General features: G+C 48.6%; 1 protein-coding gene across 5 annotated transcripts in view; it reads left to right on the top strand.

Annotated features, from left to right (window-relative positions):
* Fam160a1 (family with sequence similarity 160 member A1) overlaps positions 1 to 11,946 on the top strand; it is a 224,331-nt gene that overhangs the window by 209,514 nt on the left and 2,871 nt on the right. For all 5 annotated transcript variants that reach the window (XM_029537207.1, XM_021196553.2, XM_029537205.1 and 2 more), the window contains 3 exons: positions 1,238 to 2,488; positions 8,802 to 8,980; positions 9,277 to 9,415. In XM_029537207.1, coding sequence (XP_029393067.1) covers positions 1,238 to 2,488; positions 8,802 to 8,980; positions 9,277 to 9,415 — 1,569 coding nt within the window. The remainder of the gene's footprint in view (positions 1 to 1,237; positions 2,489 to 8,801; positions 8,981 to 9,276; positions 9,416 to 11,946) is intronic.

The following is an 11,946-nucleotide window of genomic DNA, read 5'->3' as shown; positions in this document are numbered from 1 at the left end:
GGTAGGGGAGCAGGGGCGGAGGTGGGGTATAGGGAACTTTTGGGATAGCATTTGAAATGTAAATAAGGAAAATAATAATAAAAAAAGAAAAAAAAAAGATGCTTTTAAGTTATCACCCAATGTGGCAGGCAGCGCGTTGGGCATGTTACCCTGTCTAGGGAGATGGCCTTCACTGACTCTCATCTCTCCAGGGACTTGTATTAGAGGGAAGGCAGGGCCCCCTCCTTTTGTGTACCTTGTCTTGTTAATAAACGAATTTGGAAATGGAATCAGGAGGAAATGCAAAGACAGTTTTAACAAAATTTGAGAGAGAAGCACTAATATAGGCAAGCTGTAAGTTGCCGGGAAGAGGGAGATGGGGAAGAGGAAGAGAGAGGCCATGCCTCGTGCCTCTCAAATTAGGGTCCAAGAAAACAGATTCCACACTGGGTGGGCAGTAGCCACATGGAGGATCAGCAGCACATGACAGGGGTGGGGGCAGGGACTTTAGAGAGAGAGTAAGGGAGCCCAGAGTAAGGGAAAACAGAACCTCCGATTTTGGCTAGTATTCAAGAGAAAGAGAAAAAAAAAAAAGGAGAAATTAGTTTTCTGAACAATTCCGAAAAGCTGGTAGGCTCCAGGGCAAGGGCTACGTAAGAGGCTGCATGAGGGAAGGATTTCTGGGAAGATAAACACATCATCTCTTTAAGAGGATAATTATTCTTCCCCTCTCTTTAGCACATCTTCAGACAAATCAGCTTTCCTGTGGGGTGGAATCAAGGCCAGGTGATTGACAGGCCCAGCTAGATTAACCCTTGAGGAAGGAAACCATACATGTGAAGTTGTGGTTTCTGGAGCAGATCAGAACATGTCTCCACCTGGAACCAGAGGCATTATACATTGTTTGTCCAATAGTCCTGAGGCGTGAACAGGCTAGTGTTTGCTTTTCTAGTGTTGCCAGGAAATGGGAGGTGGGCTCCAAAGCTGACCATGACAGAGGAGACCATCCTTACAGCCTCTCAGACGGTCTAGTTACCACACAGCATCACCTAAGAGTTTTCTGTTGGCTATAGCCAACACTTGGCCATTTTTGTTTTGTATCTTCTGTGATATTACAGTTTCTGTAACTGTCTTTTTCTCTAAATTCCATTTTTATTATTCAGAAATAATGTAATCAACCATTGTTAGACCTGAATTGGTACCAGGTTCCCTGTGTGCACAAATCCCCACCTCTCTGATGCTGTCTGCTCTCGCACAGGACCCGAGGAGCAGCTGCTGCCAGAGACACCCTGCTCGCCCTCTTCAGCTTCCCCTCCTCCCCCACCCGCCCCAACAGCCTGCATTGTGGAGTACGGGAAGGCCCTGGACATCAGCTACCTGCAGTATCTGTGGGAGGCCCACACCAACATCCTCCACTGCATGAGGGACTGCAGGGTGTGGTCAGCCCTCTATGATGGGGACTCACCTGACCCTGAGACCTTTCTGCAGAGTCTGTCAGAGGAGAGCCGAGAAAACTCAGCTCACCCAGAGGCCAGACTCCCACAGCAGAGCATTAGGACATCAGGGCAGACAAAGGACAAGAGCCAGTCAGAGCTGGAATGGGATGACAGCTACGACACTGGTATCTCCTCAGGGGCAGATGTGGGCTCCCCTGGGCCTTATGACGAGGTGGAGACCCCGGCCCCACCAGCACCTATTGATCCCCCCAAACACATCCAAGAGATGAAGAAGAACGCCATCCTCCTCTTCAAGGGATCCTACATTGAAGAGTCAGACTTCCAGGATGATGTGATGGTATACAGGCTGTGTGCTGAGAAGGACGCGGAGGACACCGCAGAGCCACAGGAGGACACCGCAGAGCCACAGGAGGACACCACGGAGCCGCAGGGGGACACCTCAGAGCTGCAGGAGGACACCTCGGAGCTGCATGGGGGCACCTCGGAGCTGCATGGGGACACCGCAGACCCACCCGCTAAGGCTCAGCCCAAGCCCCGGCCGGAAGCTCAGAGTCTCCCCACGAGCAATGGACCTCTCTCTAGTCCCGATTCTAAGGCAGAGTCACAACCCAGCAGGGAGAGTTCAGACCTGTGTCAGAACACATTCTCAGAAGCCAAGCCAGAGAATGAGCCTGGTGTAGCCTTAGCATCAGACTCGGAGTTGACAGCCCCCATGTTTGAGGCAGAACCCCAGTCAGAATTGGCGGTTGCCAACACAGAGGGTGAAGATTTCATCGCACAGTACGACCAGATCATTCAAGAACTGGACTCTGGCACTGAGGGCTTGATGGAGCAGAGTGTCCCCGCCTCTGAGCCCTTGCTTCCTACACAGCAGGAAGAAAGCAGGGAAGAGTGCAAAGCCGAGGGGGAGGAGGAGGAGGAGGAAGATGACTTCGACTCCCTCATGGCGGCCACGCCTGCCCTGGAGGCCCGGCCGTCCCCATTTGGTGTTGGAGAGGACACTGCCTTTACCAGCCGCCATCCTGTGAGGACTCCGAGCACACCGTTCACAGGTGACAACCTTAAGTGGCTTTGTGGTTTCAGCTTTTGAGAGTGCTTGTGCAATGGCAAGAGAAAAGTGTGGAAGCAGAAGGTGAGGCGTGTCCATTCACCTAACAGGAGTGAAATGTCTTTGCGAGGAGCAAGGGGGCAGCCATGCAGCGCCATTCCTACTAAGATGGATTTGTTTAGCAAGTCAGGCTTTAAGTTCTGATGTTCTTGATAAAGTCAGAGGCCTGATTAGACCACACCATTATCGAGTCAGTATTTAAATTGCGTTTCCTTGAATCTAATTTGGTTTTCACCCTAGCACTTACCTGCATGTGTATTGTTTTGTTTTTGTTTTTGTTTTTGTTTTAAATTACTCTGTTATTAGTGGATGTACGTGGAGAGACATCAGTTCTGTGTCTATTCCCAGTGGCCAAGCAGTGATGTCATGCTTAAAACACTTGTAGGATGGCAGCTGGGCGAAAAGGGCCATCGCCATTAGTTGGGCTTTTGCCCTAAAGGAAAGGCTCTACACCTCAAAATAAAACTAGGTTCCCAGGTACTAACCACGTTCCCAAATGCACGTGTTCCAGTGCTAACAGTGCCAGCATCAGGGGGGACCTGTGTAAGGGGCAGAGGGCTGGGCTGGGCTATAAAGTGAGTGGATCAGCCAAGGAAGCAAGAGAGCATATTAACTATGAAGCAGAAAAGTCTGAATCCACAAGTCCGCAACAGAGGGGATTCCCACAGATAAATGCTCAGTGGGCACCGAAGGCGGGACTGGGCAGCCTGGGTGGCAGGTGATTGCAAACATAAGTCCTGGAAGTAGCTAGTGACACAGAGGGACAGACAGTGGCCCTGCGCTACACTCTGGGCATACCCTGGCTCCACTCTTCCCAGGTGTGGGGCTTTGCTACATACACACCTCCTCAGCCCCGTGAGGACAGACAGACAGGAGGAAGGGCCGCTATTGTCCCTTCTGGTGGCCTCCTGAGACTCAGGTGAGAATTGTCTCTCCTGGGCAGTGGGGAGGAGCTTGGTGAGGTAGGACAGTGTTCCCACCTTCCAGGACTCCCACAGGCAGATTCAAAACTAAAGGTTGCCTTCTGGCCCGTTCACAGAGATCTCCTGTGATTTCAAGGGGTCTCCCTACTCGTGTCCCCCAATATTTATTCATTTATTTACTGATGCCTGAAGATGTTATTTAAACAGGGAGACAGCTTTTAATTCCACAATTATCAGGCCTGAGCTTCTAGCTGAGATAACATTTCAGTGTGAACAAGTTTTAATTAAAATTCAGCCAGTCAGTCAATCATAAGTTAAAAGGATTTGATCATCTTAGGTCTCCCAGTTGATGGGGAAGGGACAGCGTTGGGGGAGCTGAGTGAGGGAAAGAGACCTATCCCCCTGACACTCAACAGGGAGAAGTCCCAATGTCCTGCAACCTTTCTGTGGGACATGGGGACCACCGAGTCCTGGCTAATGAAGGCTGCCCCTTAGGGTGCCAGCTTTCTGACAAAATAGTTACATCCCTGGGGAGTTTGTAACTCAGGGAAGAAGTGCAACTTAGGGAAAGCCTAGAAAATAACACTATCACTAACAAGGTTGTGTGTGTGTCTCTGTAAGGAAAGCCGTGTCTTTCCCCTTCCTCTTTATGGAACATGTGCACAGTGTCGGAAGCATCTCTCCTTGTGTGAGTCCTGTAGTTCCCAAACTTCCAAGTATGGCTCGCCTTCCCTCCCTCAGCATGGGGAATCGTGAGGAATCGTCAGTAGAAATGAATTCTGTCGAGATGATTTTTCTTCCTAGTAAACCCATAGGATTCCAGTTTTCTAATTTCATTTATTTATGAATCCAACAATTTTTAAAAATTGAACCTGTAATATTTGGTGAACTGTATATGTAAGACCTAAAGACACAGAATATACAGTGCTTCTCAAAGATGCCAGCAAAGAACTTTTGTTTGCAGTGGGAAGTGGGTATCAGCCATCCTGTTTCAGGTTGGAAGGGAGCTTAGCAGAGATAGGACACAGCATCACAACAGGGGCTCTGCTCTGAGGCGGGGGTCCGAGAGGGGAGCAGCACTGTGAGGCTTTGCCTGCAGAGACATGTCTGTTTACTGTAGACAGGACACTAAGACAAACAAGGGAAACACATCTGGCCAACTGTAGAGTTGCTGACCAGTGCGTTGGTTGGGGCTCCACATGAGGCGTGTATGAAAGGCTCCTTACATGAGTGTAGGTGACAACAGCCCATCCCATACAAGCAGTGCCTCATATCAGCTGCATCTCTGGAGGGCCTTGTACAACCCACAGGCAGCTACACCAAATGTCCTCTCCCTGAGCAACCAACTACTCATAGAACTTTGATAAGAAGCCTCATGAGTCTTGCAGGTTCATGACTTTTCTGAACCTTGTAAAGTCCTCGGAGCCTTCCTCCTTCCTCCTGAGGAAATGGCTACACATTCGACAGTGTCCAGGCAGAGCACACAGAAGTGAGGAGTCGGATCTCACAGGGCAGAGAGGTGGGAGAGGAAGCCCAGGAGCACTTGGTGTCTGCTTAGAGGGGGTGTTTGGGCCAAGCTGAAGAAGGGGGACCTTGTACCCCTGGCCTAAGCATTAAAGTTGGGGTGCAGCATGCCGGGATCTGAAGGAGCAGCTTTAATGGTGTTGTGAGAGAGTGGGGATGGGAGAGGTAGCCGCAAGAACAAGTGAAGGTGTGTTTATTATTAAGGCCATTGCCTGGGCCTGGCCGCTCTGTTTCAAGAGCCACAACCACAGCTGTATTCATACTTCCGTGCCACACATACGCACATCCATCCATCTATACGTGTGTACACAGACACACATATCTATGTACACACATACACATATGAGGATGTTCACTGCAGTGTTGTTTACAATAGAGAAAGAATGGAAAGAACCCAGATATTCCCCAGTAGGAGACCAGACTGCTTATGCAACACTCTAAACAACCAAATATTCTGTAACCTTGAGACCATTTAGACAGCTTTTTGTGATGTGTGGAACATTCTGCAGGACATATCATTAACTGGAAAAGAAGTCTCTACAATAGAGGATAGCTAATGCTGTCATCATTTAAAAGACAGACAGACAGACAGACAGACAGACAGACAGACACACACACACACACACACACACACACAACACACATACACCTGGGATTATGATGCTGGCCAACAGCTCTAGAAATGGTCCAAATTGAAATTCTGACTCCATTATTTACGAGTTGTGTGTGTTTAGCCTTCTGCCTTATCTTTAAATAGGGATAAATAATAACATTCATCCTAGGATGATTTTATCGAGTGAGTCAGGAGAAACACTTGGAATTCTGGCTTCTGCATAGGAATAAGTCAGATGTTATTTTATTGTATATATACATCTCTGTAATATACTAGACTCTGTAACAAGAGTTTCTTCCAGGAGGTAGCTTGTTTTACAAGCCTTTGTACTATTTTAAAGGTGTACATGTATGTGTGTGAGTGTGCGTTTATATATGTATATATTATGCAGTTTTAATCTCTGTTATTATAGAAAGTCTGTTGCTAGAGTCCAGACAGGACGTGAAAGGACTCTGCCGCCTAAGGCAGAGATACAAAGACAGAAGTAAAGGTGTGCGGTTAGACGTTTCCAGGGTTGGGTTTGTGAACAGAGCTAAGTCACAGAGTCGATGACAGCTTTGGTTTCAGAACTGAGACATGCAGGGAACAGACTGAGTACAGGGAAGGGGCTGAGCATTGGAAGGAAAGGAAGTGAGTACTAGGGAGGGAAAGTAGCGAGGTCGTGGTCTCTCTGGGGATTTAAATGTTCTATGTGAGTCTGTGCATCAGCTTCGCAGGGCTGTGCCAGTGCTGAGATCCTCAGCTGTGTTCTGTCTCCCATCACTCAGCCCCACTGCCTTCAGTCCTGTGGTAAGGTAGCACTGCATCCTGGGTAGGATGTGGTCCAGGAGCTCATTTCATGGTACCATGGGAACAAAAAGGAACAAGGAAGATCAGGGTCCCAGCATCCCCTCAAAGGCCTGTCTCTGGTGACCCAACTTCCTTCTGCAAGGCTCTAATTGCTAATGTTCCACCACCTCCTAACAGTACCATGAAGGGGACCTCACCTTCAATAGATACGTGGGCTGTTCACGTCCTCCTTGTAGTAGATACATGGGGACATCCACAATTTAAACTAGTGGGCGAGGAGCTTATTGTCCTCCCAGGAGTAGAGGGAAAAGTATTCACCTTCTACTCTCAAGGTTGCCCGTGGCTTTCTGAGTGTAGCGCTGTCTTCTGATTCTCAGAAGTGTACGGTTCCCCTGGCAACTGCTTTTTGCTAAGCAGCTTTCTTTGATGTGCTAGAAGCCAGCTAAGACTAAAGTCAGGATTCGGAGAGTTTAATGTATTTTTTCCATTGCCCATGCCTAAGACCTATAGCACCATTGGTGGATCACGATGGCCGTCTCCTGGCCGTCAGTGCACTGTGTGTACTCAGGTGAGATGCTGATGGGATAACCTTATTCTCCACCATGCATGGGACTGCGCTCTTCGTCCCCCTTGGAGCAGTGATGAACTGTGCATGTCTACCCTAGACACTGAAGGCCGGCAAACTCGTGTTTGTAGGTAGGATGGCTGGATACAGACAAGATTCTGGGGTCAGAGAAAGGAACTCAAATACATTAGGAGCGTGTTTGCTGAGTGTTGCACCTAGTTGATTATGATTTTATTAAGATTTATTCTTCATATGGAAGGAAATGAATAAGGAACAAGATGTTAGTAAGTGGGGATGGACTGAGGGTATGACACACACACAGACAGACAGACACACACACACACACAGAGAGAGAGAGAGAGAGAGAGAGAGAGAGAGAGAGAGAGAGAGAGAGAACTGGTTGGAGTAGAAGGTAAGGAAAGCAACCCAGAAAGCCAGAATTGTACTGTGAGAAGAATCCAAGTGACATTTCTAGGTTTCTTAAAGGGACAATCACTAATTGCTTTCAGACTGCGATTCCAGTCTGCGGGGTTTTTGGTTATGTTTGGCAGACCCTCCCAGATTTTTTTGACAGAATTCTCCAAGGGTCATCAACCCCCTTTGGGTTCCTCACCCACTCACATAGAACGTAGATGAAGAGTTCTGCCAGCCCTTCCCAGGGGCAGTGTGGCATGTGAAGGGATCATACCTCGACAGAGGATCGCAGCGTCGCTCCGTCACTCACCCATTCCGGTGCTTGGCATAGTTGTCTGTTCTCACTGCTCAGAGACCTTGCTTCCATATAAGGGATTTCGCTGCTGGCAGAGTTCTGCATGAAGCATCTCAAGATGAAGTGTGTTTGTGTTAGACTCACACTAATGGTGGCGAAGTGTTCATAAGGCGTGTTTATCTATCAAGGGCTATGTGACTGTGCTATAAATATGCCGCGGCTTAGTGGCAGCATCAACGGCTCCACTGGGGGAAATGCAGAATCCCCATCAATCTTGCTTAATGGAACACTTTTATGGCAAAAATTTAAAACATCTTCAAGTAATTTTATTAATTCCAGATTTATTATTTTTTTGTTTTCCTTGCTCTCAGTAAACTAACACATAAACCATATTAACTTGCTACTAACCTGAAGCAGAAACAGCTTCTTTTTGCTTATATAGATATCTTTTATAAACTGCTTTCTAAATCATAAGGCTTGTTTTTTTGTTGCTTGTTTTGTTTTTTCTTTTGAGACCTTTATGTCACACTGAACCCCATTTCCTGAGACTGATCCTTTTTTCTCTCTGATCTGAAATGGAAAATGCAGATTCCAAGTTGCCAGGAACAACCAGGTCTCCAACCAGGACCTCCTCATTCATGCATGGACCCTCCTTCCCCTTCCTCCATAGAACACTGAGGGAGAACCTTTCAGGCGTGTGCATAGGATGGGAAGTCCCTGGTCACATGTTGCTACTTGGTAACTATTACTCAACATGTTAGGTATTCTCTACCAACACAAAAGCTTGTTGCTATGACACTTTCAGTGGCCTCTGACATCCGCATGCAGTCCATAGCACGGAGAGACAGTGAATTGTACGTTTCGATCACTACAGAATCAGGAATGAAGAACCAATGGGGAAAAGCAATGCACTTTAAAAAATTATTTGTTGTATGAGCTTTTCAAGGTTCTTCATAGCTTTCAAGGTACTCCAGGTGGCTGTGGAGTCAGGATGTCAACTCTCCTTTACAAGGAGAAGCAGACACATGTCCTCTGTGTCCACACCCTGGCTGTGGCCCAGGTGACTTTGCAGCTCTGTGGACACTTGTCCCCCATGTCCAGCCAGCCCTGACACTGTGTCTGTCCTCCCTGCAGGCCCATTCATCAGCGTGGTCCTGTCAAAGCTGGAGAACATGCTGGAAAACTCTCTGCACGTCAACTTGCTTCTCATCGGCATCATCACCCAACTGGCCAGCTACCCACAGCCACTCCTGCGCTCCTTCCTCCTCAACACCAACATGGTCTTCCAGCCCAGCGTCCGCTCGCTCTACCAGGTGTGTTCCAGCTGTGCCCGTTCCTTTTGTCCCCCACTTTCTCTCAGGACTTTGTTAACTTGGTTCCCTCCCCGTCCCAGTAGGCTGGTTGTAGAGACTATTCTAGACAAGCTGCAGTGCTTCATTTGGCTTGATGTTTTGAGAGTTCCTTACCAGGAACACAGGCAGTTAAAAATGAGCAAATGTCCAATACCATAACAGTCCCTGTAATGAGGGATGGACCCAAAAGATGTATTGGTGACTGAGAGCGGACTTAGGCTGAGGAGTAATAGCATCATTAATGTGGTTTTTGACAGGTCCTTGCATCGGTGAAAAACAAGATCGAGCAGTTTGCTTCCGTAGAGAGAGACTTCCCGGGCCTCCTCATCCAAGCTCAGCAGTACCTGCTCTTCCGGGTGGACATGTCTGACATGGCCCCTGCGGCACTCACCAAAGGTCAGCCAGCTTTCTCCACTGTGCCTGTCTTAGCCTGTGCCCAGTCCCCCACATTTTGTTTGAATGTGTTCTTGGCATCTGGAACCTATAAGCATCAAAGAACATTTTTGTCTGTGTCCATCCTAGAACCACCTCTTCCTAGTGTTCTCAAATCTAAAAGGACGTGCTCCTGCTCCCAGGCCTGGCCTGGCCTGGCCTTACCCTCCGTGGAGGATCTGGCTGGCCATCCATTTTCCTAGCTGAGGTGGTTCAAAGAAGGAGCTGACATGAGATGTGGACAAACTGCAGTATATCAGCCCCCGAGGACTACAGGGAGGCATCATGTGCACTCCTGGAACCATCTTTTGGCTGTCCCTGCCCTGAAGATGGCATCTGTTCTCTTTATTATATTTTTAGAGCATTTTGTACCAAAAACTAAACGTGTTTCAGGACTCCAGGAGGCAGACACTATTTGTTTGGATGAGGACACATGTAGTTTATCCTCAGCAATTCCTGCTTCGCTCAGCAAAGGGGAGGTGTTAGGTGGGTCATGGCAGGACAGAGAGAGGTAGGTGGCAGCGAGGTGTGACAGAGGAGAGCTGAGAATAGCCCAAGGCCTGGGGAGTACTGCTGCTTGGCCTGGTTTCTGGTTAGACAAATCTGATGGCCATTATCTCCCAAGCTGTGACATAGGCAGGCCCTGGTGAGCACAAACAAGCAAATGTCCAGTATTGTTGTGGCCTACCTGGCCACACTTGTCCAGGTGTGGGACAAAGCTTCCTCGAGGCAGCTGAGCAGTGGGGATTGACACCTTCCTAAGAAGCTCAGAAGAGCCCAGCACTGTGTGCAGCTACTGGCTCCTTCCTGTCTCTAGTGTCAGCTGTGTTATCCTGGTCACTTTGCTTCACTGGGTCTTATGTTCCTGTTTATGGAGGTGGGGCTAGGCATGAGCAACACTCTCGGCTCCTCTCCTGACAGTTAAAGGGAAGGCTTGCTCATCTCTCAGGCACTCCCTGGTCACAGCAGGAACCCTGGCTGTGGTTTTTCTGGGGCACTACATGCAGATTTTAAAAGAAAGTTGGGCCAAGTACCACTGGTGAAATGAGGGGCCAGGTTTTGTTAGAATTCCAAAAGAGAAGGTAAGGCCATTGTGGGCGGGAGCGCTGTGTGCAGTGGGTGGGGAGGGGGTCTCCACTCTGGGCTTTGCTCTTTGCCCAGCCCTGCTGCCTGGAGAGGGACAGAACCTTTGTCCTGCCCAGCTTCTGAAGTCCTCTGAGTTAGTCTTTGACACTATCTGCAGCAGCTTTTCAGAACCAGGCACCATTTTAGAAGCCAGCCCTGGCCCTGATGTTGCTGTGCACTAAGTTATCCCTAGCTTTCCCTTTGGGTGCTACGCATGCTTGTTGGGCTCTTTTGTAACTCAGGTGCCTGCAGCCAGAGCTGCTTCCCCATTCAGCATCTGCATTCTTAACGTCCTGGTGTCCCTTCAGAAAAGCCAGCCTCCTCAGGGACCAGTAAAAAAATGACCACTGCTCTACACCAGGAGAATGGAGGAGTTTCTGTGATGACTGAGGGGACCAGGTCATTGGCTCCTGAGGTTTAGTTATTTTTTCAGCAGAAAGAAGAAAAAGGAAGAAGAGGGAGGAGAAGGAGGAAGAAGAGGAGGAGGAAGAAGAAAGAACTCCCATTCAAATACATTAAAACTACACAATAATAATAGTGCCATGACCCGACTTACATTTAAAGACTCCTTTAACTGAGCTCTGATTCTAGAAGGTGGCTAGATGTTAACCCATTTTACAGTGAACAGACTTGGTGATCCAGGCCAGGGTAATCACTCCAATCCGCATACTTGTGACACACTGAAAGGCCGTCTCCTGGTGGTAAGCCAGCTCAGGCCCATCCCAGGGCTGCTGGAGCTGCCTGAAGGACGTCCCTGTAAGCCTTCGGATGCCTTGGCTGCTCTCCTGTGTCATGAACAATGATTTGTGGATTCAAGCTGGGCAGGCAAACCTTAGCAATGACATCTCTAATTCACAAGTCATGCTAGATTTAAAAAATCCACAAAGAGCATGGTTTAGAGAGCAGGGGTGGGTTTGAGATGGCAAGCTGCAAGTTAGGCATGAGGGGCATCTCTAAGGAGAAGTCGAGTGTGGAGGTGTGGGTCAATTCCTTGGTCACACATTCTGCAAAGTGTTGTAGGCTCCCTGGATAGACTGGCCAGGGTCTGTAAGACATTCTCAGGGGGCTTGGCTCTTTTTTTTTTTTTTTTTTTTTTTTTGGTTTTTCGAGACAGGGTTTCTCTGTATAGCCCTGGCTGTCCTGGAACTCATTTTGTAGACCAGGCTGGCNCCCTGGCTGTCCTGGAACTCATTTTGTAGACCAGGCTGGCCTCGAACTAAGAAATCCACCTGCCTCTGCCTCCCGAGTGCTGGGATTAAAGGTGTGCGCCACCACGCCCAGCTGGGCTTGGCTCTTGAAAAGAACAGTGTGTGGCTGAAACCCTGTGCCATCCTCCAGTGAGTGGGGCAGGGAGGGGCTTGCAGGAAGTG

Source organism: Mus pahari, chromosome 4 (genome assembly GCF_900095145.1).
Source record: "Mus pahari chromosome 4, PAHARI_EIJ_v1.1, whole genome shotgun sequence".
Taxonomy (NCBI): domain Eukaryota; kingdom Metazoa; phylum Chordata; class Mammalia; order Rodentia; family Muridae; genus Mus; species Mus pahari.
The sequence above is the reverse complement of the archived record's forward strand: the minus strand, read 5'-3'. Positions and strand labels throughout refer to the sequence as shown.